Source organism: Stegostoma tigrinum, chromosome 19 (genome assembly GCF_030684315.1).
Source record: "Stegostoma tigrinum isolate sSteTig4 chromosome 19, sSteTig4.hap1, whole genome shotgun sequence".
NCBI lineage: Eukaryota > Metazoa > Chordata > Chondrichthyes > Orectolobiformes > Stegostomatidae > Stegostoma > Stegostoma tigrinum.
Genome location: NC_081372.1, coordinates 35,176,266 through 35,203,594, shown reverse-complemented (window position 1 = coordinate 35,203,594; position 27,329 = coordinate 35,176,266). Strand labels below are relative to the sequence as shown.

The window sequence follows — 27,329 nt, the reverse complement described above, 5'->3', positions numbered from 1 at the left end:
TCAGCATCCATGGAATGAAAGCAAACTAAGGTTTTGAGTCTGGATGACTCTTCAGCAGAGCTGCTCTAATGACGAGTCATCTCCAAACCAAAAGTTAGCTTAGTCTCTCTCCATGGATGCTGCCTGACCCGGTGTGCTCTCCAGCATTTGTTGTTTTCAGTTCAGATTCCAGCATCTGTAGTAATTTTCTCCTGAATATTGGTATCCTGTGTAGGAAGAGATACTTGCAGAATTGTTCTTGTCTTAATGGGCAGACAAACGCAGGCAATTATCATTACTGTGGTCTTGAATACGATTCAGCAGATGTTATTCATTCTGGGGAAAGCTTATCAATCGGCTTGCAGTCAAGTACAATTTGTAAGTGATAGCCAGTCAGAACGCTGTATTTTTCAACAGCCAGGAGTCCTGGGAGGTGTGGGGTAACAACGCAACTTGCTGTTTGGCTCTTTAACTGTTATTCAATAACTAATTGGACCTTATGTTGGCGGATGTCAAAATGTCAGATGGCATCCGGAATTAGGACAAAGTTGGTGGTGTTCCCGAGTTGTCTCTGTTTGCCGTCCAGTCTGCGAAAAACGTCACTGCTGCCTATAAATACCGCGGCTCCCCACCTCACAAGAGCCTGCAAAGTTTAAAACCAGCAGCTTTGCAGAAATCTCCACATTACTGCTCCGAAAAGACAGAAACAGCATGGGAAATCTTTGGGTAGATAGCACAGTCACATTTTATGTCCTGTGCATTGCATCCGAGGTGAGAGGAACTTTGTTCTCCTATTTTGCATGTTTGTACACACATAAGCAAGTACATTATTAGACGATGTGAGTTATTTTGACTATGGTCCCATTTCAATAGTGAAGTTATTGCAAAAGATTGACTTCTGCTAGATGCCAATAGTTTGTAGTTTTTCTGGGCTGGGACCAGATCCACTGTAATGCATTTTTACAATAATATTGCAGGTGACTTCTCATGCAGCAGATATTTTCCTCTGGTTTACTGAATTGATTTTAATTTCACTTGCTTATTTTCTTTTTACTTGTGATTTACGTTGTCATTCATAATCACTCATGAACTGCACAATTTCGGGGAATGTGAAGGGAATAAGACGTTCTCCATTTGCCCACTCTTGTCACTTTGTAATTAACCATACCGTAATAGCAGTTTCATTCAACTCACAAAGTACAACATTGCTCCAATTGTTTTCCCAACAGCTCCATTCCACCTGCTTCCTTGCTGACAATATTTTGATGACTACCATCTTCTCCTGCAGGTTGGTGCCCAGCTCTGCCCCTACCCCTGTCGCTGTCCCCCAACTCTACCCCTATGTGCCCCAGGAGTTCCTCTTGTTGTGGATGCCTGCGGTTGCTGCCGGGTTTGTGCCAAGCAGTTGGGAGAATATTGCACAGGGCTGGACGTGTGTGATCCTCATCAGCATCTGTTCTGTGATCAAAGCATCAGCTCCTCTGGGACCACAGGGATATGTACCTGTAAGTTTATTTATCAATAAATGGCCATCCTTAATTGCGCATATATTGGAAAGAACCACAAGATTTTACAAGAAGGCCCTTCAGCTATCTAGAATACTAACCTTGTGGTCATTGCATTACCTCGTCCCCTTGTTTCTAATACCCTTTAGGTATTAAAGCTATAATACCAAGTTAAATTTAATTGCTATTTATTTTCATGCTAAAGCACTTCAGAGGCTTTGTAACGTTTTTATATGGGTCAGATGTTTTCGTGGTGGTGTTGGCTCTTTTTGATCCACTATTAGACACAGTTTAATCTTTTTAAATCATCTATTAAATTGATTTGGGCTACAAGTGAGTATCTTTTTGGAGTAGGTCAGTCTCTTTGGATCAAAGTAGCTCCAAGAGGACATTCCTGGCAGTGGAAGATCAGGAACCAGCCAACTCTCTCTGACTGATTCAGTAATCCAATATCATGGGTGGAGGGGCAGACAGCTGATGGATGAGTTGGAATGGGAAAGGCAGTCACTGAAGAGGTTCAGTTCAATCCATGTTTTACTGCTTAGAGGAGAAGTACAGGGTGCTGCTTAAAGGGGAGGTACAGGGTGCCTATTTAGGGGGAATATGCATTGAAATAATGGGTCAGGGCGGTGTGGAAGTGGGCTTGGAGTTGAGAGCTCGGGAAAATAGCGGAGAACTATGTCAGAGCAGCTCCCAGAAATATTGACAGAGGATTTTACAGAGGGCAGCATCACATACCAAAGAGGTATGAGCTAATTCTGCAGGTTAAGAGCTCAAACCAGGGGCATTTCTCAATAGAAAGGAAACTTACTGCTGAAAATGGACTGCATCCAGTTACTTTTAGTGAGGAGCAGAATCTGGGGCAGGGTTAGGTGTGCAGGGGAGTCAGGAGGCACAGCTACCATGTATGTCCTAAATATATCAATGCATATACTGACCAATCAGCCCAATTTGCACACTGACAGGTACTAGTCACATATCAGTGCAGGAATGTCAGGATCCCATTCTTGTAAGTGACAACTTCCCAAGTTGAGCGTAACTTGGCTCCCTGGAGCTTAGGATTCTGTTACAGTCCTCAGTCCTCAGTCCTCAGCATTCACTGCTGTTGAGACTGTCAGATCCAGGCCATGCTAATATGCCTGCAAGGCAACACACATGGGTTTTGTGACCTTTGCCTGGCTTCCACTGCAACACTGACTTTGGGTGGCTTCTGCCTGTGCAGCACTAGAAACTGAGAGAGTGGCCTCCAGATGCTGTATCACAGCTGGCTCCACAAGTAGTCAGAAGGTTGGCTGGAAAGGATGGGCTTCACGTTCTGTGTGATGCATTGGCCTATGATGAAGCCAGAAATGTCTTGAGCATCTTGCTTTTGTGCTTACCCAATTTCTTCTGTATGCCTCTCCATCGTGGTCCTCATCTGAGTCCTACGTAACAGAGTTCATCTGCTACCTTGTCGTCAAAGGAGGTAGCAGAGGAGCCTCCTTTAGCCACCTGGCTTCAGCCAACTTGTACCCACTGACTCAACATATGTAAATCCAACCTCTGTACTCACCTCTAATGCAATTCTTCCATCTGAGCTGGTAGATATAAGCACAGGTCAACTCATATGTCTAGTGCAGTTGTTCCTCCTCCTGGGGCTGCTGTGACTAGCCAGACAGCAACTCCTGTATATCTAAAAGCATAAAATCATAATACAGGGTTGGAATGAGGGAAATGAGAGGTCCTTGATCATACCAGCTGCAGCTAACAAATCATGACATTTAGAAGAATGTGGGTGAGATGAAAGTGGAGGTGAGACATAAAGTTGTAACGTAACACCGTCCTGATTGCTTTTGTGCATGCCAGAAGTTATAGCAATATCTTACATTAAAGGTGCTACAAATGTCCAAAAGTGCTTCACGGAGAATAATAAATGATTCATATGTGAAGGTGTTACATCAGCTGACAAAAAAAAACCTGGGTAGGTTTTAAAGAATGATTTAAAGGAAGAAAGCAAGGTAGAGGGATGAAGAGTTATAAGGAGGATTTTTCAGAGCTTATGGCCAAGGTGACCAAAGTCATACCCGTCATTGGTGGAGTGATTGCAACTGGGAAGTCAAATATCTGGGAAGGGCTGGAAGAGTTTACAGAGATAGGGAGGTGCTGGACCGCAAAGTGAATTGAAACCAAGGAGGAGAATTTTAAAATCAAGGTATTGCATGATCAGGAGTGAAGGATGGTCAGTGAATATAGGGTCAATAGGTGAAAGGAATGTCACACTGGTCAGAAAATGAGCAGCAAGCTGTAGGATGACCTCACGTTTATGAAAAATAAAGAAAGGAAGCCTTGCATACGTGTTGGCATTTTCAAGACTAGTGGGTGTCTCAAAGTACTTTCCACTCCATGAAGCACTTTTGTGTGTAGTCAGTGTTGTTATGTGGGAAATCTGACAGCCAATTTACATCTAATGAGTAATGTGATAAGGACCAAATAATCTGATTTTGCGATATTGATTTAAGGATAAATATGGACAAGACTCTGGAGATAATTTGCTTGGTCTTTTTCAAAATAATGCTATGTATATTTTCTGTCTACCTGAGAGGACAGAATGGGCATTAGTTTTGATGCCTTATCAGAAGATGGCACCTCTGCCATTGCAGTGCTTCTTCATTCCTGCAATAATTTGGCACCCTTGATGTTTATGCTCAAGTCCTCAAGTGGTTCTTGGACCCACAGCCTTCAGAGTTAGTGTATCCTAACGAAGATACTGCTGGCACAGGATAGAACATGGGAGATCGGTCCCCACGAGTACTTTGGAATAGTCAATAGTTGAGAAACTAATGGGGGTTTCAGTAATAGTTGAGGCAGAGTGGAGTTCGGCAATGTTTGATACAGAATTAGAGCTTTTTTTGATGACATTAATATATGATTACAATCTCCCCTCTGAGGTTAAATGTGAAACACTATTGCAAACAGCCTGACTTAGTTTCAGTTAAGTTGTTATGATTGGATCAGCACAACTACTGTTCCCATGTGTGAAACTCAAAGGATGAAGATACGCTTGGCCACTATTTGTTCCTTGCCTGCTCCCTTGCATTTGATGCCTTGTCCTGAAAGAGTGAGGCAATAATATCTATGATTGAGGTAATTGTAGGAAAACTGTAGACATTTGGAAGCAGTGAGATATAGGTGTGAGGCTGATACCATTGAAATATTTATGAGGATAAGTTGTACTAACTAGTGTCAAGCATCAATCCTGAGTTCTACAGACTGCTAATGCGCAACTGGTAGGGCTGTGACACATTGAGCAGAATGAGAGATTGTTACAACGGTAGGTAGGAGATGCTATGAGAAAATATATTCATTGAGCTTTACTATTCACATTAGCTCATTGAGCTTCTTCTGGCACTGCTGCCATGTTCTCAATGCCAGACACTTTGCATTCACCTCTCTAGTCACTTGCTCATATTCCTTCATAGAGCAGTATTGAGTGTCTCTTGGCTCCCTGTGGAAATGTGACATATGTCCTGCAGTACAAAGGCCTTTGATGATGCTTATATGAAATGTGTTGTTCTTTCTTTTTCACCAGTGTTTGGTTTCATTTTCCTCCAATTGCAATTGTGCCAATCAACAGCAGCCTCCTTTATTTAATGCAGCTTTCCTTTAACAGAGACAAATTGCTTTTAGGCACTGGAGGCTAGTTGGTATTGTGTGCTAGTTCTGAACTCTGCAATGCCCCTCTGTTGCGTGTGCAGGCAGCCGTCAGCAAAATAAACAATGAAAATCAAGCGGCAGCTGCTGCAACAAGAACAAATATGGGCAGATCTCAAATTGTGACCACCCCCTAAAATAGCCTGAAAACGAACCTGAATGAACTTTTAAGTGAACCACATTTCAACTGTTTATTTATTTGTCTAAGTTTGGATTATCCTTCATTTGTTCTGTTTTTGTGACATAATCTTCATTGTATCTCCGTATGACTCAGCTGAATATAAACAAATGCCAAGTTTACGTGCAAATTAATCTATTGCTAGATTTTGCATTGTCCACATCAGTGCTAGACCCTCTCTAGGGATCAATTATCATCAGTCTTTTCTCATTTAGCAGCATTTTTAATTAAATAGTTGTGATGTATATTCTCAAAGAATCTTGATGTTTGTTTTTAAAGCAGCAGACTACATGTCCAGGTTCATTACTTCTTTGTCTGTCTTGGTATTTCACCTGGAATTTCTTTAAAATACCAGTATTACCATGAATCTTAAAATAATACAACATTTATTTATAAATTTAAGAAGAATTGTTTGTTGTTTCATTGTCAGTAAACTTGTTTTCGCTGTCTTTCCCACAGTAATTCAACACAATGCTTTTGTGTTCTCTGATACATGCCTTCAAAGTTCAAAATACCAAGAGAACATTATTAATTTATATGCTACAATTTTTAACCAAATATCTCAACACATGACAACACTTTACAAGAGTAACTCATATTTATTTTGTGTCTTTAACATTGTAAAATACCCCACAGCACTTAATGTTTGTTTATCAATCAAATTTTACACCAAACCATGTAATTTTAAGGTAGATATCCAAAATATTTGTCAAAGAGGTAAAGGAACATCTTTACAGAAGAAAGAGGATTGAGAAATGGGAGCAATTGAAGAAACCACAACCCATGCTTGTGAAGCACTTTGGAATTCCCAGGAATATTGAAAAGTGCTATCAAAATGCAAGCTATTTCTGTATGGTACAAAAGCAATTTGAGTGTGCACAATGTTGAATTATCAGTGTGTACTTCTCTGCCTAAATCTACAGGCATTCAGGTGATAAACCAGGATTTTGGTCTTGGATGGCTTGGGTTTTGTGGTCAATAGGGAACAAATAATTCCCTTCATTTAGTATGTTTACAGCTGTCCAGAGAATCTTCATGTACTTTTGACTAGCAACTTGCAGTTATCATGTCAAAGGGCACAGTGCCCTCTACAGGAGATGTGGGGCCTGTAAACCAGGCATCCAACAGTATTTTGGTGGACAAACAGGAGGATGGAAGAACACAGCAGACCAGGCGGCACCTGGAGGAAAGAAGCAGTCAACGTTTCGTGTATTACCCTTCTTCAGGACTGGATGCTAGGGTAGGGGGAGGTGCAGATAAAGGGGGGGAGTGCATGGGGGTGGAGGGGTGGAGGCAGAATGGTGATGATTCTGCCTATCACCACCATTCCACCTTCACCCCTCCCCCTCTCTTTACCTACAACTCCCCTATCCCCACATCCAGTCCTGAAGAAGCGTAATAACTGAAACATTGACTGCTGCTTTCCTCCAGATGCTGCCTGGTCTGCTGTGTTCTTCCAGCCTCCTGTTTGTCTACCTGGATTCAAGCATCGGCTGTTTTTTTTTGTCTCTATTTAGCAGTGTCTTTTCAGCCAATCAAAATAAAAGATCCTCGCACTGACATACAGTGCCCAATTTTAACTCATTCACAAACACGTACTTGTGAAGAAATAAAGTTGAACCTTGAGTTTAAACCAGGAAATATAGGTTAGAATACTTAATTAATGTAAAATAATCCAAAGAAAGCATAATTAAGAGTGAGAAAAGTAAGATTAAGAGAGACATAAAAAGACAGAGAGAAAAAATAAAATGAATTGTTAGGTTTCTTTATTCTTCTAAAATCTCCTGCAATAATTAAGACTTGAAGGACTAAGGTTCCACAATTCTCAAAATAAAACTTCAGCTGTATGAAGGTTGTTTGTTCATAAATACTGACTAAGTTGTTAAAAAATACACTTGCACTCTTGATAAAGAATCCATGACTTCCTCTGTGACCATACTTAATTAATATCTACTTGGTAAGTACTGCAAAGGTCCCCTAATTTATTTTAGTGCTATATGTTGGAAAGATAACTTTATATGAATCACCTGGAGGAGCAGGGAAAAACCAGACACCAATTTCCAGATTTTTGCCTTTCATTGCACATGTGCATGTGCTAGAGATTGCTGTCTTAGTTACTCTATGATGACAGGGAATACCGATAGCCTTACCATTACTTGTGTTGCAAATTTCAGTGCAATACCTTGTAAACAAATGGCAATACACATAATAATCCTGATTTCTCCAGTGAAAATAATTTTGTAGCTTTCAGTTTCCACCATTTTTTGAAGAATAAATTAAACAGCAATTTCCAGCAAACACATCAAGGAAGTTGTTGCCAGAATTGGTCTGTTCCTCCAGAAGATGCATATTAATTGTACCTCACACAGAGGATTGCTGGAACACACTGCATCAGCTACCCATGAGATCCTCAGCAAACTCCTATTAAAAGATATGTTTTTGCTATTTGAATATAAATTAAAATTTAATGACATGACGAGTCATTATTACTACCAAACGATCTCCAAGGCACTCAAAACATTTAATTTACATGAAATGTTTTTACTCATCTTTTTCCAGAGTCTTTTTCTTTCACTTTCAATCCATCTATTTCACTTTCAGTGTATGATTTGAAAATTGATAAAAAAAATTCTGACATCTGACTCTTCCTGGTTTAGCCTCTTCTCATTATGGTCTATTGAATATTCGTCAGTCTGGTTGGTTGGTAAGATACTCGGTGTTTTGTTGTCTTCGCACAAATTGCTGACCTTCAGTGGGGAGTGTTGTTTTCACTTCCCAATCTCAGAATCTCTTCAAGTTTTATTGACAAGTTTAAGTGTAGTGAACATCATTGGTAACCACAATTCCTTTACAATTGTATATTTTACTATAATGTAAATTAATGAAATTATATGGACTATATTTTTAAAATATATTGAACTATATTATGATTTTGTGCAAATGAAATTTGAATTACGAGCATTTTTAAATTGTGTCTAGCACTTGAAGATGGAACATGTGAATTCAATGGGGTGATCTATAAGGATGGTGATGTATTCCAGCCCAGCTGCAAATATCACTGTTGGTGCTCGGACGGAGGAATTGGTTGCATCCCACGCTGTAGTGAAGATGTTCGTCTGCAGGGTCCAGACTGCCTTTACCCAAAACGTGTTGAAATCCCAGGGGAATGCTGTCCTCGCTGGATATGTGAGAAACAAGACAACGGTATCTTTGGCAATGCCTTGGCAGGTAATTATTTGGGTTTCTTTGGCAACAGATATCTTTGGATTACATACCAATTACCAGGAGCAGTGGAAGCTGGTCATACGATTGATTTAGTCGGCAGATCAAGTGATCAGTAGAGGCATTCTTGATGTTCTTGATTCTGCTTAGTACTCATCAGTGCTGCAAGCTCTATTTAGCTGGTTGGGTATGACACATAAACATCTCCCTAACATAAAATAATTAGATTGTTATGAGACAGGGACAGCATACCAAATTAAAACAGCCTCATTAACATTGGATTCATAACATAATGAGATTAAATATCCAGTGGCCTTCAAAACTGCACAATTGTTTTTATGCCAAACTTAAGAAGAACAGATAATAGACATCTAGCTTACAACTTAAACAGAAGTTAACAACTTATTATTCATACTATAACTTTAACATGTCCATAATTTAAACTCAATCTTCTTTGATTGTAACTCCCCCTCACACTCATAGACAGATAGAGACAGTTAAGGGATAAATTAAAAAGAAAAGAGCTGTAACTGGTTAGTTTGATAACGAATTCAATGATGAGTAGCAAGGCTTTATTTCAGGCACAAGGGATGGTATCTTGCTTCAGTTCCAATGTCACTACTTAACGTAAACAACAACCAAAATGCTCTGACAATTATTGCTTTATTTCTTATAAACTGGTATTTCTTAAACAGAAAATCCAACAATTCTTTAACTGAATATAAACCTTAGATAGAGAGTAAAACTCAGTCGCAGATTTCAAATTTAGCAGCTTCCAAGCTCACAGCCTTCTTCCAAAAAATCCAGTCAAAAACAATTCAATTGTTGATTTCTCTCTCCTTTTTTGACAGCGTTCAAGGAGGTGTATTCTAGGTAGCTGTAGGAGTCGAGGAGCTTGAACAGCTCATCCACTTCACCAACATCTTCCACCCCAGCCTTAAGATTAGATTAGATTCCCTACAGTGTGGAAACAGTCTCCTCGGCCCAACAAGTCCACGCCGCCCCTTGAAGCATCCCACCCAGACCCATCCCCTATAACCCACACACCCCTGAACACTACGGGCAATTTAGCATGGCCAATCCACCTAGTCTGCACATCTTTGGACTGTGGGAGGAAACCGGAGCACCCGGAAGAAATCCACGCAGACACGGGGAGAATGTGCAAAGTCCACATAGATAGTCGCCCGAGGTGGGAATTGAACCCAGGTCCCTGGCACTGTGAGGTAGCAATGCGAACCACTGAGCCACCGTGCCACCCCAAAGTTCACCTGGACCATCTCTGATACCTCTCTCTGCTTCCTGGACCTGTCTGTTTCTATCTCTGGCAACCACCTGGAAACCGATATCCATTTCAAGCCCATCGACTCCCACTTAGAATACACCTCCTCCCACCCACCTTCCTGCAAAAATACCATCCCCTATTCCCAATTCGTTTGCCTCTGCTGCATCTGCTCCCAGGATGAGGCATCTCAGATGAACTCATTTCTTAAGGACCACAAATTCTGTCCCCTCAGTGATCAAGAATGCCCTTGACTGTGTCTCCCACATTTCCAGCAACTCCACCCTCACATCCCCTCCCTGCAATAAAAACCAAAGCAGAATCTGCCTCGTGCTCATGTAACACCCCACCATCCTCCGGATCCAACACATCATCCTCCGACACTTCCGCCATCTGCAATCCGACCCCACCACCAAAGAAATTTTTCCCTTCCCTACCCTTATCTGCTTTCCGGAGGGACCACTCTCCCTGTGACTCCCTTGTCTGCTTCACAGACCCCTCCAGCCCCACTACACCCGGCATGTTTCCCTGCAACCGCAGGAAGTGCTACACCTGCCCCTATACCTTCCCCCTCACACCCATCCCAGGCCCTAGGAAGGCTTTTCACATCAAACAGATGTTCACCTGCACATCTGCTAATGTGGTATACTGTATCTGTTTTTCCTGTTGCGGCCTCCTGTACATCGGGGAAACCAAGTGGAGGCCTGGGGATCACTTTCCAGATCACCTACACTCGGTTTGCAACAAACAACTGCACCTCCCATTTGCAAATCATTTCAACTCCCCCTCCCACTTCTTAGATGGCATGTCCATCCTGGGCCTCCTGCAGTACCACAGCGATGCCACCTGAAGGTTGCAGGAACAGCACCTCATATTTCGCTTGGGAACCCTGCAGCCCAATGGTATCAATGTGGATTTCACAAGCTTCAAAATCTCCCCTCCCCCACTGCATCCCAAAATCAGCCCAGCTCCTCCCTGCCTGCCTAACCTGTTCTTCCTCTCACCTATCCCCTCCTCCCACCTCACGCTGCACCTCCATTTCCTACCTACTAACCTCATCCCGCCCCCTTGACCTGCCCGTCCTCCCTGGACTGACCTATCCCCACCCTTACTGCCCACCTACGCTTACCTTTACTGGCTCCAACCCCGCCTCTTTGACCTGTCTGTCTCCTCTCCACCTATCTTCTCCCTTATCCATCTTCTATCCGCCTCCCCCTCGCTCCCTATTAATTTCAGAATCCCCTTCCCCTCCCTCATTTCTGAAGAAGAGTCTAGGCCTGAAACGTCAGCCTTCCTGCTCCTCTGATGCTGCTTGGCCTGCTGTGTTCGTCCAGCTCTACACCTCGTTATCTGACATCCAATAAGCTGCCAGTTTTTGAACATGACACACCCTGGTGCTGCATTGACTGCAGTGTTCTCAGAACAATAAGTGACCTGAAATTATCTTTCCAGGCCAGTTCCCATGTGCACACATCAGTTTGCTTGTTCTTTCCATTTTTTTCACAACAAGTACAAAATTCAAATTTCCATTTTCAACTTCAGCTCACAGTTCCAAACCAAATGTAAAAATAAAGTGATGGTCTCAGCAAAATGTTACCCTTGAAAAATAGTCAGTACTTCATTCAGGAGTAGGTTGGTTGAAACCTCTTTGATTAAATTAAGATTGGTAATAATCTGTGTAACTTGGAATAGTGTGGCTGGAAAGGCAAAAGCCCACATATATTTACAATGGAAATGCTAACTGCTTCTTTGATTATTGAATATTTCATTGATGAGCCCTCCGTATAGCACAAACACTAAAAAAAAGTTCACATATTGCACTTCTTAGCTCAAAAAGAAACAAATGTGGAGCATTTTAAAGGCACAATGAGACAAAAATCAAGATTGAACTCAAGTGAGAGATATTTGGAAGCATGCACGAACATTTGGCTTATGTTTTTATTGAAAGAGAAGTGGAAAAAACAAGTTTAGTGATTTAATGGGAAAATTAGAATATTCAGATTAAAAATCTCCAAACAGGCAAACAGGAAGCAAATGCATTGAGAAGCAAAATGTTTTAAAAGCAGAGTCGGGTTGGAGGAATGGGATTGTCACACAGGAGGGGGTTACAGAAGTAGATAAACAGACAGATAATTTCACTTTGAAGCAGCATATTGATGTGGAAGATGACAGCACTGAGGACAAATTCCTTCAGGATTTGAGGCAATGATTCAAGGGCAGGAAAAGAAACCATTGCTGGAGATGTACAGGCTGTGATCAGATAAATAGAAGCAAGAAATTGTCAGAACTCTGGCAAATCAGATCAATGTGTTGAAATCAATGGATACCGAGCAGCTTGAAAAACAGAAGTCTTGATAATTAATCAAAACGTTTGAAGCTGGTGACACCACAGGTACCCATACACATTGTGTTAGACAGCAGATTTCTATACATGCTGGGATGGAACTGTTGCTCCGTTTTGGACATTCTCCAATGACTGTTTGCAGGCGCTCCAATATTGTTGACAGTTCCTGATTGAGGTCAAGGAGTATTCTTCAGTAGGTTGATTCTGTGGGGTTTGCAACTTGATGGTCTTCATCTGGGATCTGGATTGCCTTCTGCAAAATGAGGTCCCAGACTCCTTTTTCAAGTGTCCCCTGTAAAAGCATTTGATAAAATACATATAATAGAATTATGTATACATTTAGAGGGCCTGAATAAAAGGAACAGGAGCAACATGAGTAGGAAATTTGCCGCATAATATGTTGGCAAGAGTGGTGATTAATCATTGTTTATCGGACTGGAGGGAGGATTATAGTAGAGCTCCAGATAATAAAGTGTGGAGCTGGATGAACACAGCAGGCCAAGCAAGATGCTGCTTGGCCTGCTGTGTTCATAGCTTTTGTGCTCCTAAGATGTTACTTGGCCTGCTGTGTTCATAGCTTTTGTGCTCCTAAGATGGTGCTTGGCCTGCTGTGTTCATCCAGCTCCACACTTTGTTATCTCGGATTCTCCAGCATCTGCAGTTCCCATTATCTCTATAATAGAGCTCCATATGGGTCAATTTTAGGGTCCTTGGTCTTCTTGCTGTACGTATTGATGACGTGGAACTTGGTGAATAGGACACAGTTTCAAAATTTGCAGAAAGCATGCAATTTGGAAGTACTGTGAACTGTGAAATGGATAGTGTTTAACTTTAAAGGACATAGCCTGGAGGAAAGGACCGAGGAATGGCATTTGAAATTTAATGCAGGGAAGTGTGAAGTGATTCATTTTAGTAGGAAAACAGAGAGGCAATATAAAATAAAGTATATTTCTAAAGGTGTCGCAGGAACAAAGGGAACTGGTGTATCTCAGCATAAATTATTAAAGATGGAGAGAGTGATAAAGCATACAACATCTGGACTTTATCAATTGATCTTTGAACACAAAAGCAGGAATTTTTGTTAAACCTATAAAAAACAATGGTTTGGCTGCAGTTGGAGCATTATGTCCAGGAAAGATTTGAAGGTACAGAAAGATTCATGAGAATGTTACCAGAGATGAAAAACTTCGGTTACATAGATTGATTGGAGAAGCTGTTCAGTTTGGACAAGAAGATTGTGAGGGAATTTAACAGAGATATTTAGAAACTGATTTTAACAGTGTTTCTGGAGATAAACTGTTCCCATTGGTGGAGGATTGAGAACAGAGGCCACAGATAATTGGTAATTGGCAAAAGAAGCAATGCCAACATCAGGAAAAGATTTTTCACACAGCAAGTCGTTAGGATAAGGAATGCACTGGCTGAGAATGTGGCTCAAACAGGTTCGTTCAAGGTATTCAAAAATAATTTTATTATAATTTGAAAAGAAAGAAAGAATGTGCAGTGCTGTGATATGAAGGTGGGGCAGTGGCTCAAGTGAATTATTTCTTCAGGGAGATACCATAGGCACGATGACCTTATTTTGTGCTGTAACCATTCTAAGATTTAATGATTATTACATTTACCTCACCTTTCTACTACTCAGAGATCAGCGCTGCACTTGGTATTGAGTTGAGGAGTTTGACTGAGTGCTTCTTTCAGAGGCTGCTCCTCTGCCAGTCTGGAGCTTTCTATTGGATAGAATGAAGGGCTCATTGATACAGGGAGAACAACCAGAGCTTCTGTGCATTTAATAGTTCACAAAGCTGTTGAAGATAATCAGTACTGAAGTGCCACACAGATGGCAATCAGGATTGTGTGAGGAAAGCAAGTGATAGAACATAGAACATTGCAGATAGTATTAAGAAAGGCAGATACTTTTTCTATTGCCCTTGCCTCCATCAATGTTTTCAGCAAGTCACTTGTCCAATTCCATGTGGTATACGTTTGCATCTGCCTTAGTATGTGCCTAGATGCAGCCAATTCTTTCTCAAATTTTATTCAGAACTGCTTCCTGCACCCTACATATGCTTTTGCAAAAACAATTGAACAAAATTATTTTTTTCCACCTGATATTCAGTTTTTTATAGCTGTTCTTTCATTTTGAGAGTGAATAGAAAGGCAGACAATCAGACTTGTAAAGTATAAGGAAATAGCTACAGTAAGAAATGATGGCAATAAGAATGCATAGCCTTCAAGTTATGAATTCAAAGAATGCTCTTTGTAACTGCTGTGAGAACATATGCAGAAAGTGAGTGGCCTTCATAAGGACAGGGTTAGCGTCTTGACCTGCTGTGATTGGAGAAACAGTAGTCAGAGTGAAGGGATGGAAGAGTAGAGTATGTATGTAAACAGTAGGATAAACAGAGAATAAGAAACTGAGAGGCAGAAACAGAGGATGAGAAACAGAATGAATGAATGGAACAAAAACAGAAGTTGCTGCAGAAGTTCAGCAGGTCTGGCAGCATCTGTGAAGAAAAAAATCAGAGTTAACGTTTTGGGTCCGGTGACCCTTCCTCTGGGCTTTTCCAGCAACTTCCATTTTTGTTTCTGATTTACAGTATCCATAAGCTCTTTCTGTTTTTATTTAGGTTGAATGAATGGGTGGGTTAGGATGGCCAAACATAAAGCATGATATTCCAGCAGCTGAGAATGGTGTTAGAGAGAAACAATTGAGTTATAGATTATTTAATATAACATTTGTTGTGAGGAAACTACTAGAATCTATAACTAAGCATAGGCTAACTTGAAGATCTTAAAATGTTTCAGCTAATCAGACAGAACGAGTATGCGTTTTTAAAGGACAGACTATTCCTGAAAATTCCTGGCTAAAGTAGTAGGCAGACGAGAAAGTTTTTATCCCATCATGGTATTTGGCCATCAATGGCAAGACAAGCATTTGCTACCAATTCCTAATTTTCCTGGAGAACATGATGGCGGTGGTTTAAAACAAAGCTAGTGGGTTCAGCCAGGAGCCTAGTGAAAAGGAGCCATCTGGTCCTGGAGCGATGTTCTCAGCCTGGTTTTTTGGTCTTGTCCTAGTGGCGAGGTCTCTTTGACAGCAGCTTCCAGATATTTCAGCATGTGTTGTGTTAATCGACGCTCCCTGAATTGAAATTGATTTGAGCAGAACTCTGTTTTAATTTTTACTTTTTTCTTCTTATCTATGGCTTCTGTCATTAACACTGATGCTGGGGTGTGGTGACTTTTAAAACTTTTCATGGGAGTAAGGAAGCTGCTTGATTAGCACCCAATCCACCTCATTAAATGCTCATTGTGTACCATGTTGATAACAGAAACTCATCAAATGCATCTTCAACAATACCTTCCAAACTCACAGGGTCTCTAACCCAGAAGGAATTTTTCAGCAAGTGCTTGAGAGACCTCCCCATTATAAGATACCCCCAAAGCTATACAGCAGACCGACTTGGAAATTTACTGCTGTTTCTTCTTTATTTCCATTCTGAAGAAGGGTCACCTGGATTCAAATTGTTAACTCTGTTTTCTCATTATAAGTGCTGCCTGACCTATCAAATTTCTCCAGCTACTTCAGTTCTTATTTCAGATTTCCAGCATCCACAGTTCTTTGTTTTATTTGACTGTTTCTTCTTTGTTGCTGTATGAATATATCAGAACTGCCTCCTTAACACATTGTTTCCCTTCACTACAATGCAGTAGTTCAAGAAAGCAGTGTGCTATCACCTTCCTAAGTGCAATTAGGGATGGATACCAAGAAGGACAAAGAACAATACATCACAGGAACAGGTCCTTCAGCCCGCTGAGCCTACGCTGGTACATTTTGCCCTTCCATATTAAAACTTTCTTCACTTACAGGATCCATATCCCTCCATTCCCTTTCTATTCATGTATTTGTCCAGGTTCTTCTTGAATGTTGCGCCTGCTTTCACTACCTCCACTAGCAGCAAGTTCCAGGTACCCATCATCCTTTGTGTGAAAAACTTGCCTTGCACGTCTGTTTTAAACTACCGCCCCCCCCACCCCACCACCACCTTGAACCTGTGTCCCCTAGTAATTGATCCCTGCACCCTCAGAAAAAGTGTCATACTTTCCACTCTATCCATGCCATTCACAATCTCATAGGCTTCTTTCAGGTTGCCCCTTAACCTCCTGCATTTCAGAGAAAACAAACCCAGTCTATCCAACCTTTCTTTATAGCTAAAATCCCTCATACAGGCAATATCCCGGTAAACCTTTGCTGAACCCTTTCCAAAGCATCCACATCTTTTTGGTAGTGTAGTGATCAGAACAATACGCAATATTCCAAGTGTGGCCTAACTAAAGTTCTATACAGCTGCAGCATACCTTGCCTGTTCTTCTACTCAGTGCCCCTTCCAATGGAGGCAAGCGTGCCATAGGCCTTTTTCACTACCTTACCTACCTATGTTGCCACTTTCAGTGATCTGTGAACCTGCACGCCCAGGGATCTCGCTGCGTATTAATATACCTAAGGTTTCTGTCATTCACCATATAATTTCCACCTGCACTTGACCTTCCAAAATACATCACCTCACATTTGTCCAGATTAAACTCTATCTGTCACTTTTCTGCCCATGCCTCCAACTGATCTATATCCTGCTAAATCCTCTGACAATCCTCCTCATTATCTGCAACTCCCACCAATCTTTGCACTGTCCATAAACTTACTAATTAGGCCAGCTACATTTTCTTCCAAATCATTTATGTATATCATGAACAGCAGAGATCTTAGCACTGATCCTGTGGGACACCAATAGTCATAACCCTCTATTCTGAAAAGCATCCTTTCACCGCTACCCTGTATCTCCTATGACTTGGCCAGTTCTGTATTCATTGGGCCAGCTCATCTGATAGCATGTGATTCACCTGATAATGAATAATGACCACAAACCATGAATGAATAATTTTAAGAATTCCTTATGTAAAGATTTCCCAAATTATTGATTTATTTCCCAACGTGATGACATTAAGGTCTGTTAAGGAACGAGACATAGATATGCAATATTCTTATTATTGACAGCCTATATAAACAGATGACTTGTCAGTTCACTTTTATGACTAATTTTGAAACAAATAAGACTATTGCTTATTTTATCTTCAGCATACAGATCGGAGGTATTGTATGGAGGATATGTCGCCAATGTACCTGACAACTGCCCAGAGCAAAGCAGTGAGTGGAGCGCCTGTTCCAGGAGCTGCGGGATAGGAGTGTCTACCCGAATTTCTAACAAGAATGACCGCTGTATTTTGGAGACACAAAGCCAACTTTGTGTAGTGAGACCATGCCAACAGGACTATGCAAATAAAGCTCACATGGTGACTAAGGTTTTTTTGAACCAGTTAGTAACATTGTTATTGATAAAGCACGTTATATTGTTATGGACAGGGGTGAGAATCAGATGGAACATAGTTATTGTCCTCTTCTTCTCTCTGTAAGCAGAACATTAATTTTAAACAGGCGACAATTTTACAAATGAATTGCAGCGAATTGTCTTCAGTATAAATCGAGAATTGTTTTACATATACACACACAAACTCTGAAGGAAACAGCAAAGGAAAAGAGCTTTATAACTAGAAATAAATTAAATCCAAAAGAGCAGCTATTAATTCTTATGAATCTAAGATTACTAAGGATTCCTTAGCTCAGGAGTGAAGTTGAGGCATGTTCAGTTGGCGGAAGGCAGGATGTTGCAAAATCCCTTTAAAGTTAGAGATCATGCGACAGAATGATATAACCGGTTTGTCTACAGTATGTATACCATCCTTTTTTAGGTGAATACTAGGATTTTCCAGAAGGAGAACCTAGACTACAGACTGGCTTACCTGCCAGACAAGAGAGGTGTTAGAGATAATGGGAACTGCAGATGCTGGAGAATTCCAAGATGATAAAATGTGATAATAAAATGTGAGGCTGGATGAACACAGCAGGCCAAGCAGCATCTCAGGAGCACAAAAGCTGACGTTTCGGGCCTAGACCCTTCATCAGAGAGGGGGATGGGGGGAGGGAACTGGAATAAATAGGGAGAGAGGGGGAGGCGGACCGAAGATGGAGAGTAAAGAAGATAGGTGGAGAGAGTGTAGGTGGGGAGGTAGGGAGGGGATAGGTCAGTCCAGGGAAGACGGACAGGTCAAGGAGGTGGGATGAGGTTAGTAGGTAGCTGGGGGTGCGGCTTGGGGTGGGAGGAAGGGATGGGTGAGAGGAAGAACCGGTTAGGGAGGCAGAGACAGGTTGGACTGGTTTTGGGATGCAGTGGGTGGGGGGGAAGAGCTGGGCTGGTTGTGTGGTGCAGTGGGGGGAGGGGATGAACTGGGCTGGTTTAGGGATGCAGTAGGGGAAGGGGAGATTTTGAAACTGGTGAAGTCCACATTGATACCATATGGCTGCAGGGTTCCCAGGCGGAATATGAGTTGCTGTTCCTGCAACCTTCGGGTGGCATCATTGTGGCAGTGCAGGAGGCCCATGATGGACATGTCATCTAGAGAATGGGAGGGGGAGTGGAAATGGTTCGTGACTGGGAGGTGCAGTTGTTTGTTGCGAACCGAGCGGAGGTGTTCTGCAAAGCGGTCCCCAAGCCTCCGCTTGGTTTCCCCAATGTAGAGGAAGCCGCACCGGGTACAGTGGATGCAGTATACCACATTGGCAGATGTGCAGGTGAACCTCTGCTTGATGTGGAATGTCATCTTGGGGCCTGGGATGGGGGTGAGGGAGGAGGTGTGGGGGCAAGTGTAGCATTTCCTGCGGTTGCAGGGGAAGGTGCCGGGTGTGGTGGGGTTGGAGGGCAGTGTGGAGCGAACAAGGGAGTCACGGAGAGAGTGGTCTCTCTGGAAAGCAGACAGGGGAGGGGATGGAAAAATGTCTTGGGTGGTGGGGTCGGATTGTAAATGGCGGAAGTGTCGGAGGATAATGCGTTGTATCCGGAGGTTGGTAGGGTGGTGTGTGAGAACGAGGGGGATCCTCTTGGGGCGGTTGTGGCGGGGGCGGGGTGTGAGGGATGTGTCGCGGGAAATGCGGGAGATGCGGTCAAGGGCGTTCTCGATCACCGTGGGGGGAAAGTTGCGGTCCTTAAAGAACTTGGACATCTGGGATGTGCGGGAGTGGAATGTCTTATCGTGGGAGCAGATGCGGCGGAGGCGGAGGAATTGGGAATAGGGGACGGAATTTTTGCAGGAGGGTGGGTGGGAGGAGGTGTATTCTAGGTAGCTGTGGGAGTCGGTGGGCTTGAAATGGACATCAGTTACAAGCTGGTTGCCTGAGATGGAGACTGAGAGGTCCAGGAAGGTGAGGGATGTGCTGGAGATGGCCCAGGTGAACTGAAGGTTGGGGTGGAAGGTGTTGGTGAAGTGGATGAACTGTTTGAGCTCCTCTGGGGAGCAAGAGGCGGCGCCGATACAGTCATCAATGTAACGGCGGAAGAGGTGGGGTTTGGGGCCTGTGTAGGTGCGGAAGAGGGACTGTTCCACGTAACCTACAAAGAGGCAGGCATAGCTGGGGCCCATGCTTTTTCTGTCTGCAAAGAACAGAGTCCTGTGTATTAATATATGTGGCTTCCTGTAAACAGAAGTGTGCCACAGTACAACTCTGACTGATGATCCTAAATTAGTCGTCATAAAAAGTTTTGGCACACTCAGGGTTATCCAAAAAATATTGTCAAATGGAAAAGATCATATATATTATATATATATATACATATATGATGTATATATAGGATACTGTGTTACAAATTTCGCAAGTGCAGGCCCTTGCTGCATACAGTCGATGGAAAATATTTTTGATACAATCTACCAATCTTTGGAATGTATGATGAGCATGAAATGAAAAGCATTGGGTCATCTCTGATTGCCCTGTCTCCAATTGCAGACCTTAAAGCAATGGCCTGAATTTTACATTAAAAATAATGGTGAGGTTATCAGAGCCCAGAGAATTAATCTCTGGACACTAAAACTTAGGAATCAGGAATTTGCTGTCTGAGTTGCTCTACTCTACCAGAAGCAACACTATAACAGCATCTAGCTGTGAGACTTGACATGGAAATACATGTGAGGCCAAATAATTAGGATATTTATCTAATAGATGTGCCCAAAATGACAAAGAAGTCCATTGAAGTTCAAATCAATTTTTAATGATATAATAGGTTTAACTTGAAGACAAATAATCTCTCATGAATTGAAGATAAACTTTTACAAGTGCACAGTTCAGTTTTTCATTTATTAATTATTGTCAGAAATATAACTTTTAAAGAAGTTTTCTTTTGTCTCTTTTATCTTTATCTCAAGTCAATCTTTTCTTCCTTTGTATTTTTTCCCATTCTATACCTGATTTGACATTGAACTAATTTTTGTGACATACACTTCCTGGTTAAGATTGGGAGAGCCTCAGTAAAGATTCTTCAGTCTGATTAATTAATGGACTATTTTGTTGCTTGGTTTTGTTGCACGAGTCGCAGATCCTCTGTAGCCGCTCTGTTTTTTTTGGATCTGTAATAATTGCACGTTTCTACATTGGCAAATATTATTTATTTAATATGACACCTTTGATGCAGTAAAACATCGCAACACTTTTCAACAAGAAATGAAAAGCAAAATTAGACACTGATCCACATAAGGTGACATTAGAAAAGATGTCCAAAATCTTGGTCAGAGAAGCAAGATTGAAGGAGCGTCCCAAGGGAAGAATGATAAAGAATGAATCAGAGAGGGTCCGGTTCTGAGGAAGGGTCACTGGACCTGAAACGTTAACTCTGATTTTTTTCTACACAGATGCTGCCAGAACTGTTGAGATTTTCCAGAAACTTCTGTTTTGGTTGTTAATGAATCAGAGGTTGAGGGATGGAATTGCAGAGCTCAGGATCTAAGTGGCCAAAGACACGACCACCAAAATCAGGGATCCTCAAGATGCTGGGATTGGATGGGGATGGATATCTCAGACAGTTACAGGACTAGAAAAAATTACAAAGATAGGGAGGTGCAGGACCATGGATGGATTTAAAAACAAGGATGAAAATTTTAAAATTTGAGCCATTGTTGATTTGGGAACCATTGGAGCTTAGTGAGCTCAGGGGCGATGGGAACAAGGTTTTGGATGATCTAAAGTTTCCAGAGATAGAATGTAAGACACCCTACAGGAGTGTATTTGACTTGTTACTAGTGGTAACAAAAGGATGAATCAGATAGTGATGCTGACACCAAGTCATGTTAGACAGAAATAGATGGGCTTAGAAATGGTGTGAATATGCAATAGAAACCTCACCACGGTTGAATATGAAACTAAGGTTAGAAATATAAATCCTCAGACTATTGTGAGGGAAAGGAATGGAGATAATCGGTAGGGAATGGAGCTTGAATAGTGACCAAAAGTTCATGACTTAATAATATTTAATTGGAGGCAATTTCTGTTCATCCAGCACTAAATGTGCAGTAAGCAGATTGATAATTAAACAATAATGGAGATGTTGAGAGAGGTAGTGGTGAGGTGGATTTAGGTGTGGTTATTGTATCTGTGAAACTTAACACTTGGACGTTAGTTACTGTTGTCGAGAGGTAAGATACAAAAGTATGGCAAAGTATAGGTCCTTGGGGGACAAATTGAGACTATAGCACAAGAATGGGAAACAAAACCATTATAAGAGATGCTGAAGATTTTCTGAAAAAGGGCCTAGGCGCGAAACATCAGCTTTCTTGCTCCTCTGATGCTGCTTGGTCCGCTGTGTTCATCCAGCTCTACACCTTATCTCTATACAAGAGATACTCTGACCGCTGTTAGATTGGAAAGATTTAAACTGGAATTTTCAGCATAAAGCCCCATGGAAAATCAGTGACTGTAATGAATGACACTATAGTGCCTTTCATTTGCTGCTGACCATAACATTGCAACCTTTATAGCGGATGGACTGTCGTTCTAAAGCTTTGGCTTGTCTTTTGCAATGCTGCACTTTATGGAGTATGCTAGCATCTGTGAAGATGAAGGAATATTTTCCAGTTATGATCTGGTCAATTATTGTGATTATTTTATTCCGTTGCAATTGCAAAAATTACTCATATTGCACATTTTAATGAAATGACAAACCACAATTTGGATGTATTTTCTAGCTGCATCATTGCTCATTGTTGTGTTCAGTTTTATTTAATATAACATGTCTTTTTTTTCAGAGAAGGAAGATTTGCAGGCCAACAACAAGGGCACCTCATCCCATTCAGTTTGAATACAACAACTGCATAAGTGTTAAAGCTTACAGACCCAGATACTGTGGCTCATGCTCTGACAGACGTTGCTGCACTCCACATAGAACTAGAACGGAGGTGGTGGAGTTCAGGTGTAATCATGGAAGGATTGTAAAACAGCAAATGATGTTCATTATTTCCTGTGTTTGTCACTACAACTGCTCATATGCTTACAACTAAATTGTAACCCACTAGAATACTGCAACGCTGACAGCAGATTATTTCCATACAAGATTTTCCTGTTCAAAATAAAGTGTTTCTATACTGAGGAGTTAAACATTTTGTAAGCATTTTAAGAGACCTTTACCTATTGAAATCCTCCTGTCTAAGAATATTCTCTGCACTCCTTTAATATTGAGTTTCCAGCACTAATTAACATAATCTCACTAAAAAAAATGAAGTGAACATTTTCACTTATCACATGTCAGTCACTAATTGCTTTGCAGAAACATTAAAATTCTTTGCCACTGGAGTTTGAGGCTAAAGTGCTTAATGCTGCTGCAGCGTATCAAACATATATGAAAACCTTCATGAAAATGTTGTATGTTCAACCGACAACCTCAATAAGACCTATTGAGAATGTTAAGTCCCCACCCTAATATTCACTAGTTGAGCTATGAACTCCCTCTACTGGATGACACTGGGCTGCACTGATTGCAAAATGTCGCAGATTGCAGGAACACTGCTCATATCTTTCATTTAGCACAATGCAGGTGTAAGCACTACGAGGCATCATAATGAAAGACACATCTGCAGCATAATTGAAGATTAGACTAAATATCTCAATTTAATCGATCAATACAGTAGTTTCTTACATTTTTAATTAAAAATGAATACCACTTGCATGACTGTATACTAGAGGTGTAACAGGAAATGTATTTTTATAAATTTCTGTATATAACAGGACACGTCATCAAATACTTTTATATATTAATTAATGAAGTAACTTGTCATTTTAACAATGTATCTAACAAGAGGTATGGAGTGATTATAACTGTGAATAAAATGATGTGTAATCATTTATGTGTTTATTTTCATCATTTTGCATTCAAACATTCTGAACAACTAGTTCTAAATTTTCTTTACTTATATCACCTCTAAATGAATATTTATTTCTTTAATTTTTCTCATTGATTGGCAACAGTTTAATGACGTTCCCTAATTCTTGGGCTTTACAAGGCTACACTCTGATTTCTGACATCCACATATCCATGGTTAAACACAGTTAACAAGAAGTTATGGGTGAACTTGGCTTGTTCTTCCATTGTCCATGCTGTCATAGTATCTGGTCAAAAGATATAGCATTGAAATACATAGAAAAGCAAAACTGTGAGATGGTTATGTGATAAATACCTACTAAACCAGAGAAATTTATGATTTTTCATTCAAGAGCATGTTTTTTATTTTAACTGTGATAATTTTTAATTACTGGAACTGAAATGTTACTTCGAAGCAGGTCTCAGTAAATATTCTTCAATATGATTGTCTGAGGACATACACAGCAACATGCCCTGTTTCCGCTGTTCCTACTTCTCCTGTAAAAGCTTTCATGGTTTTTTGTTTCTACTTGATGTCAGAATCATAGAAGTTTTAGGGCACAGAAGAAAGCCATTCAGCTTATCATGACTTGACTGGTTCTGTCACCAATTGCCAATCTTTTAACTTTTCCCCACATCTCTGCACATAATTTCTATCCTAATAATCATTCATTGCTCTCTTGAGTGTCTCAGTTGAACCTGCCTCCACCATCTTCCAGACAGTGCATTCCATACCCAAACTACTCACTGAATGAAAGTGTTTTTTCCCACATTACTCTTGATTTGTTGGCAGTTCACTTTAAGTCTATACAACCTCATTTTTTTTTACAGGCGAGCACAGCTTGTCCCTATCTACTCTACCCAGCAGCATGTTACTTTGAAAACTTCTAACAAATCTCCTCTCCACCTTTTTCTCTCCAAGGAGAACACTTGCAACTTCTGCAATCTATCCTCTTAACTGAAGTTTTTCATTCATCGAACCACTCTTGTAAATCACTTCTGTACTCTCTCCAATGTATTAACATCTTTCCTATAATGTGGTGCCACAAATCTAGATGATTTTCCAGCTCAGTTCTTGCAAAAGTTCAACATCACACTCTTGCTCTTGCACTCTATGTCCCTGTTAAAGAAGTATTGATAATTGCTTCCTCTGCCTGTCATGCCAACTTCAATGGCCTTTAGAATTATACTCCTATTTTATGTTGCCCTTCAATGTTCTTCCAACCAAGTGCATCACCTCACTGTTCTTTGCATTGGACCTCATCAGTATTTTCTGCCTTATCCCTGTCTTACACAATGGCTACCTCAATGGAATGTAGGTCCATGAACATACCCTGCAGACACTGAGTTTCCATGAGTTTCTAGACCTGGGTTTCCATGATGATTACTGTAGTGATTGGAAGGAAGACCACATGGATCTCATTTGTTATGAGATTTTTGACTGAGGCTGTGAACCTGTTAATCAGGGAGCCCTGGGGGACAGATTCAAACAGGAGATTCAGAGAGTCTCCTCATTCAAGGGACTGGCTCTGAGCAAGCTGGTCAGAGTCTGTGTACCATACATGTGTAAATAAAAGGTGACTTGGTGACAGATTACCTGCCTCCTTGGAGTTATTTTGATTACCATCTGGAGGCAGGCAGACATTGTATGCTGGAGTAACTATGTTGCTGATAAGCTTGGTGGACTCCTCCATCCTTTGATTCAGATTCCTGACTGCCTCTGACAAACCTGCCTGTTCCTCCTGTTCTGTTTGTGCATTTTGATAAAGGCATTAAAGGCTATGACCATGGCACTATCTTGTGTCTGGGGCTGAGAAGGTGACTGGTCTCCGTCAGTCCTCTGAGTGCCGGGGCATGGGTCATTTCTTCCCTGTCAGCTAAGGAAATAAGTTGATAGAGAGCTCATCAGATTTATCCTGAGTCTAATATAATTAGAGAATCCCTGTTCATAAGCACACTTTTTTTCTTTCTTTGATTAACTGAAACCTCGTCTATCATAGGGGGCTCTGTATTTGTTTGTCCTACCTTTTTTCATTAAAGGGAAGGTATCTTGACTGTAGTCCAAACCATTTGCTTGTTGAAGGTGGCACATGGTGGCTCCTAATATGCTGCTTGGCCTGCTGTGTTCATCCAGCTCCACACATTGGTTACTTATTGATTTTCTTGCCAAGCTTTTATTTGAATCAAGTCCCCTCAACTCTGGTCTTGTTTAATTAGAGTTATCTGTCTGTCAATTGACATTTTTTTTGCCTGGACTGTGGCATGTCATTCTCCAACACTATGCTCCATTTTATGATACAGTGATCATTGTTTCTTACATATTTTCCCACTGACAACTGATCCAGTTAGTCTACCTCATTTTCAAGGATTCAGTCCAAAATGTTGGGCTAGGCGCACATTGCAATATAAGCTATCCCAAACACATCCAGGAATACTTTCCCTTTGTTGCTCCTCACACCTAGCTGCCACAAGATTCAGTGCAAAAACTCTCTGGAACTGAGATGAAGACTGAACAGAGTCTATTTCCCAGATAAAAAAGTGTGAAGCTGGATGAGCACAGCAGGCCAAGCAGCATCTCAGGAGCACAAAAGCTGAAGTTTCAGTCCTAGACCCTTCTCTGATAGTCAGCTTTTGTGCTCCTGAGATGCTGCTTGGCCTGCTGTGTTCACCCAAGCTCCACACTTTGTTATCTTGGATTCTCCAGCATCTGCAGTTCCCATTATCACTGATAGAATTTATTTCTCCAAGATTGCAAAATCTAGGACATTTTGATGCTGGTGCCTGTTTGGTACTGCTGTCACAGTAATTGTCCTGAGTTCTTATTCTATTACTCATATTAGAAAGGTAAACTCAACCTTGCCTCCCACAATTTTACCTTTTGTCAATTTCAATGGCTAGGAAAGAGAATGTAATAACTCAGGAAGCATGAATAGAGAAAAACATCTCTTATTACTGAACACTAAAACAGAAACACTACTTGTGGCCTATATAGACTAGTCCCAACCCAGGATAGACAGTTCTACAGATGCATCCCTAGGTCTGCTTTGTAATATTATCCCCAGCACTTGGCTTCCATTTCACTTTCCCATGGTCACCTGGCTGAGATTGGATTTTAATTTAACCTTTTCAGAGGGTTACAACATATGTCTGGAGCAAGTTGGACTTGAACCTGGGCTTACTAGCTCAGGGGTAGGGATAAGACCTCTACACCACAAGAACCCATGGATAACAAGGTGTAGAGCTGGATGAACACAGTAGGCCAAGCAGCATCAGAGGAGCAGGAAGGCTGCTGTTTCGGTCCTAGACCCATCTCCTTCAGCTTTCCTGCTCCTCTGATAATGCTTGGCCTGCTGTGTTCATCCAGTTTTACATCTTGTTTTCTCAGATTCTCCAGCATTCTCAATTCCTACAATCTCTGAACCCATGGATAAGACTGATTTATATTTTCTAAGGGTATGGCCATCAGTGGCTCAAGAAATGCTTTCCAGCTGGATAGACTGAGGACAGTCAAATGTCATAGGGGATTAATCAATGATTCCTTATGGGCCTTGCAGGGGTTTTCACAGACAGGTTGTGCATAATGGATGGCTGGTTTTATGCTGCTAAAATTACTCTCCAGGAGTTCTTGATCAGAAATGCACACAATTTTTGAAAATGAAGTGTGAAGAGAGAAAGAGGGTAATAGATGTTAGGACACATTTTTTAAAGCATGGGTTGTTGGAGCATCGCGAATGAAATGATGGGTGTAGAAATAAAAACATCTTTTAAAGGACATGTAGATACTTGTTTAAAGCACAGGAAGGTGCCAGACTGTGATTAGCAAGGCAGGCAGATTTGTTTT

At 41.2% G+C, this 27,329-nt stretch overlaps 1 protein-coding gene across 1 annotated transcript; it reads left to right on the top strand.

Moving 5' to 3' along the window:
• Positions 1-680: 680 nt before the first annotated feature.
• Positions 681-23,388, top strand: LOC125461470 (CCN family member 3-like). The gene is made up of 5 exons (XM_048550294.2): positions 681-750; positions 1,268-1,484; positions 8,332-8,580; positions 17,335-17,549; positions 22,380-23,388. Exons 1-5 carry the CDS (start codon positions 691-693, stop codon positions 22,629-22,631), a joined length of 993 nt encoding a protein of 330 aa, XP_048406251.1. The 5' UTR covers positions 681-690; the 3' UTR covers positions 22,632-23,388.
• The last annotated feature ends 3,941 nt before the right edge of the window (positions 23,389-27,329 follow it).

Bases quoted from the DNA above. Each gene is read 5' to 3' on its own strand.
- LOC125461470 (XM_048550294.2), top strand. From the start codon at position 691: ATGGGAAATCTTTGGGTAGATAGCACAGTCACATTTTATGTCCTGTGC. The intron at 1,485-8,331 runs GTAAGTTTATTT...AATTGTGTCTAG, and splicing joins GACCACAGGGATATGTACCT to CACTTGAAGATGGAACATGT. The intron at 8,581-17,334 runs GTAATTATTTGG...TTTTATCTTCAG, and splicing joins CTTTGGCAATGCCTTGGCAG to CATACAGATCGGAGGTATTG.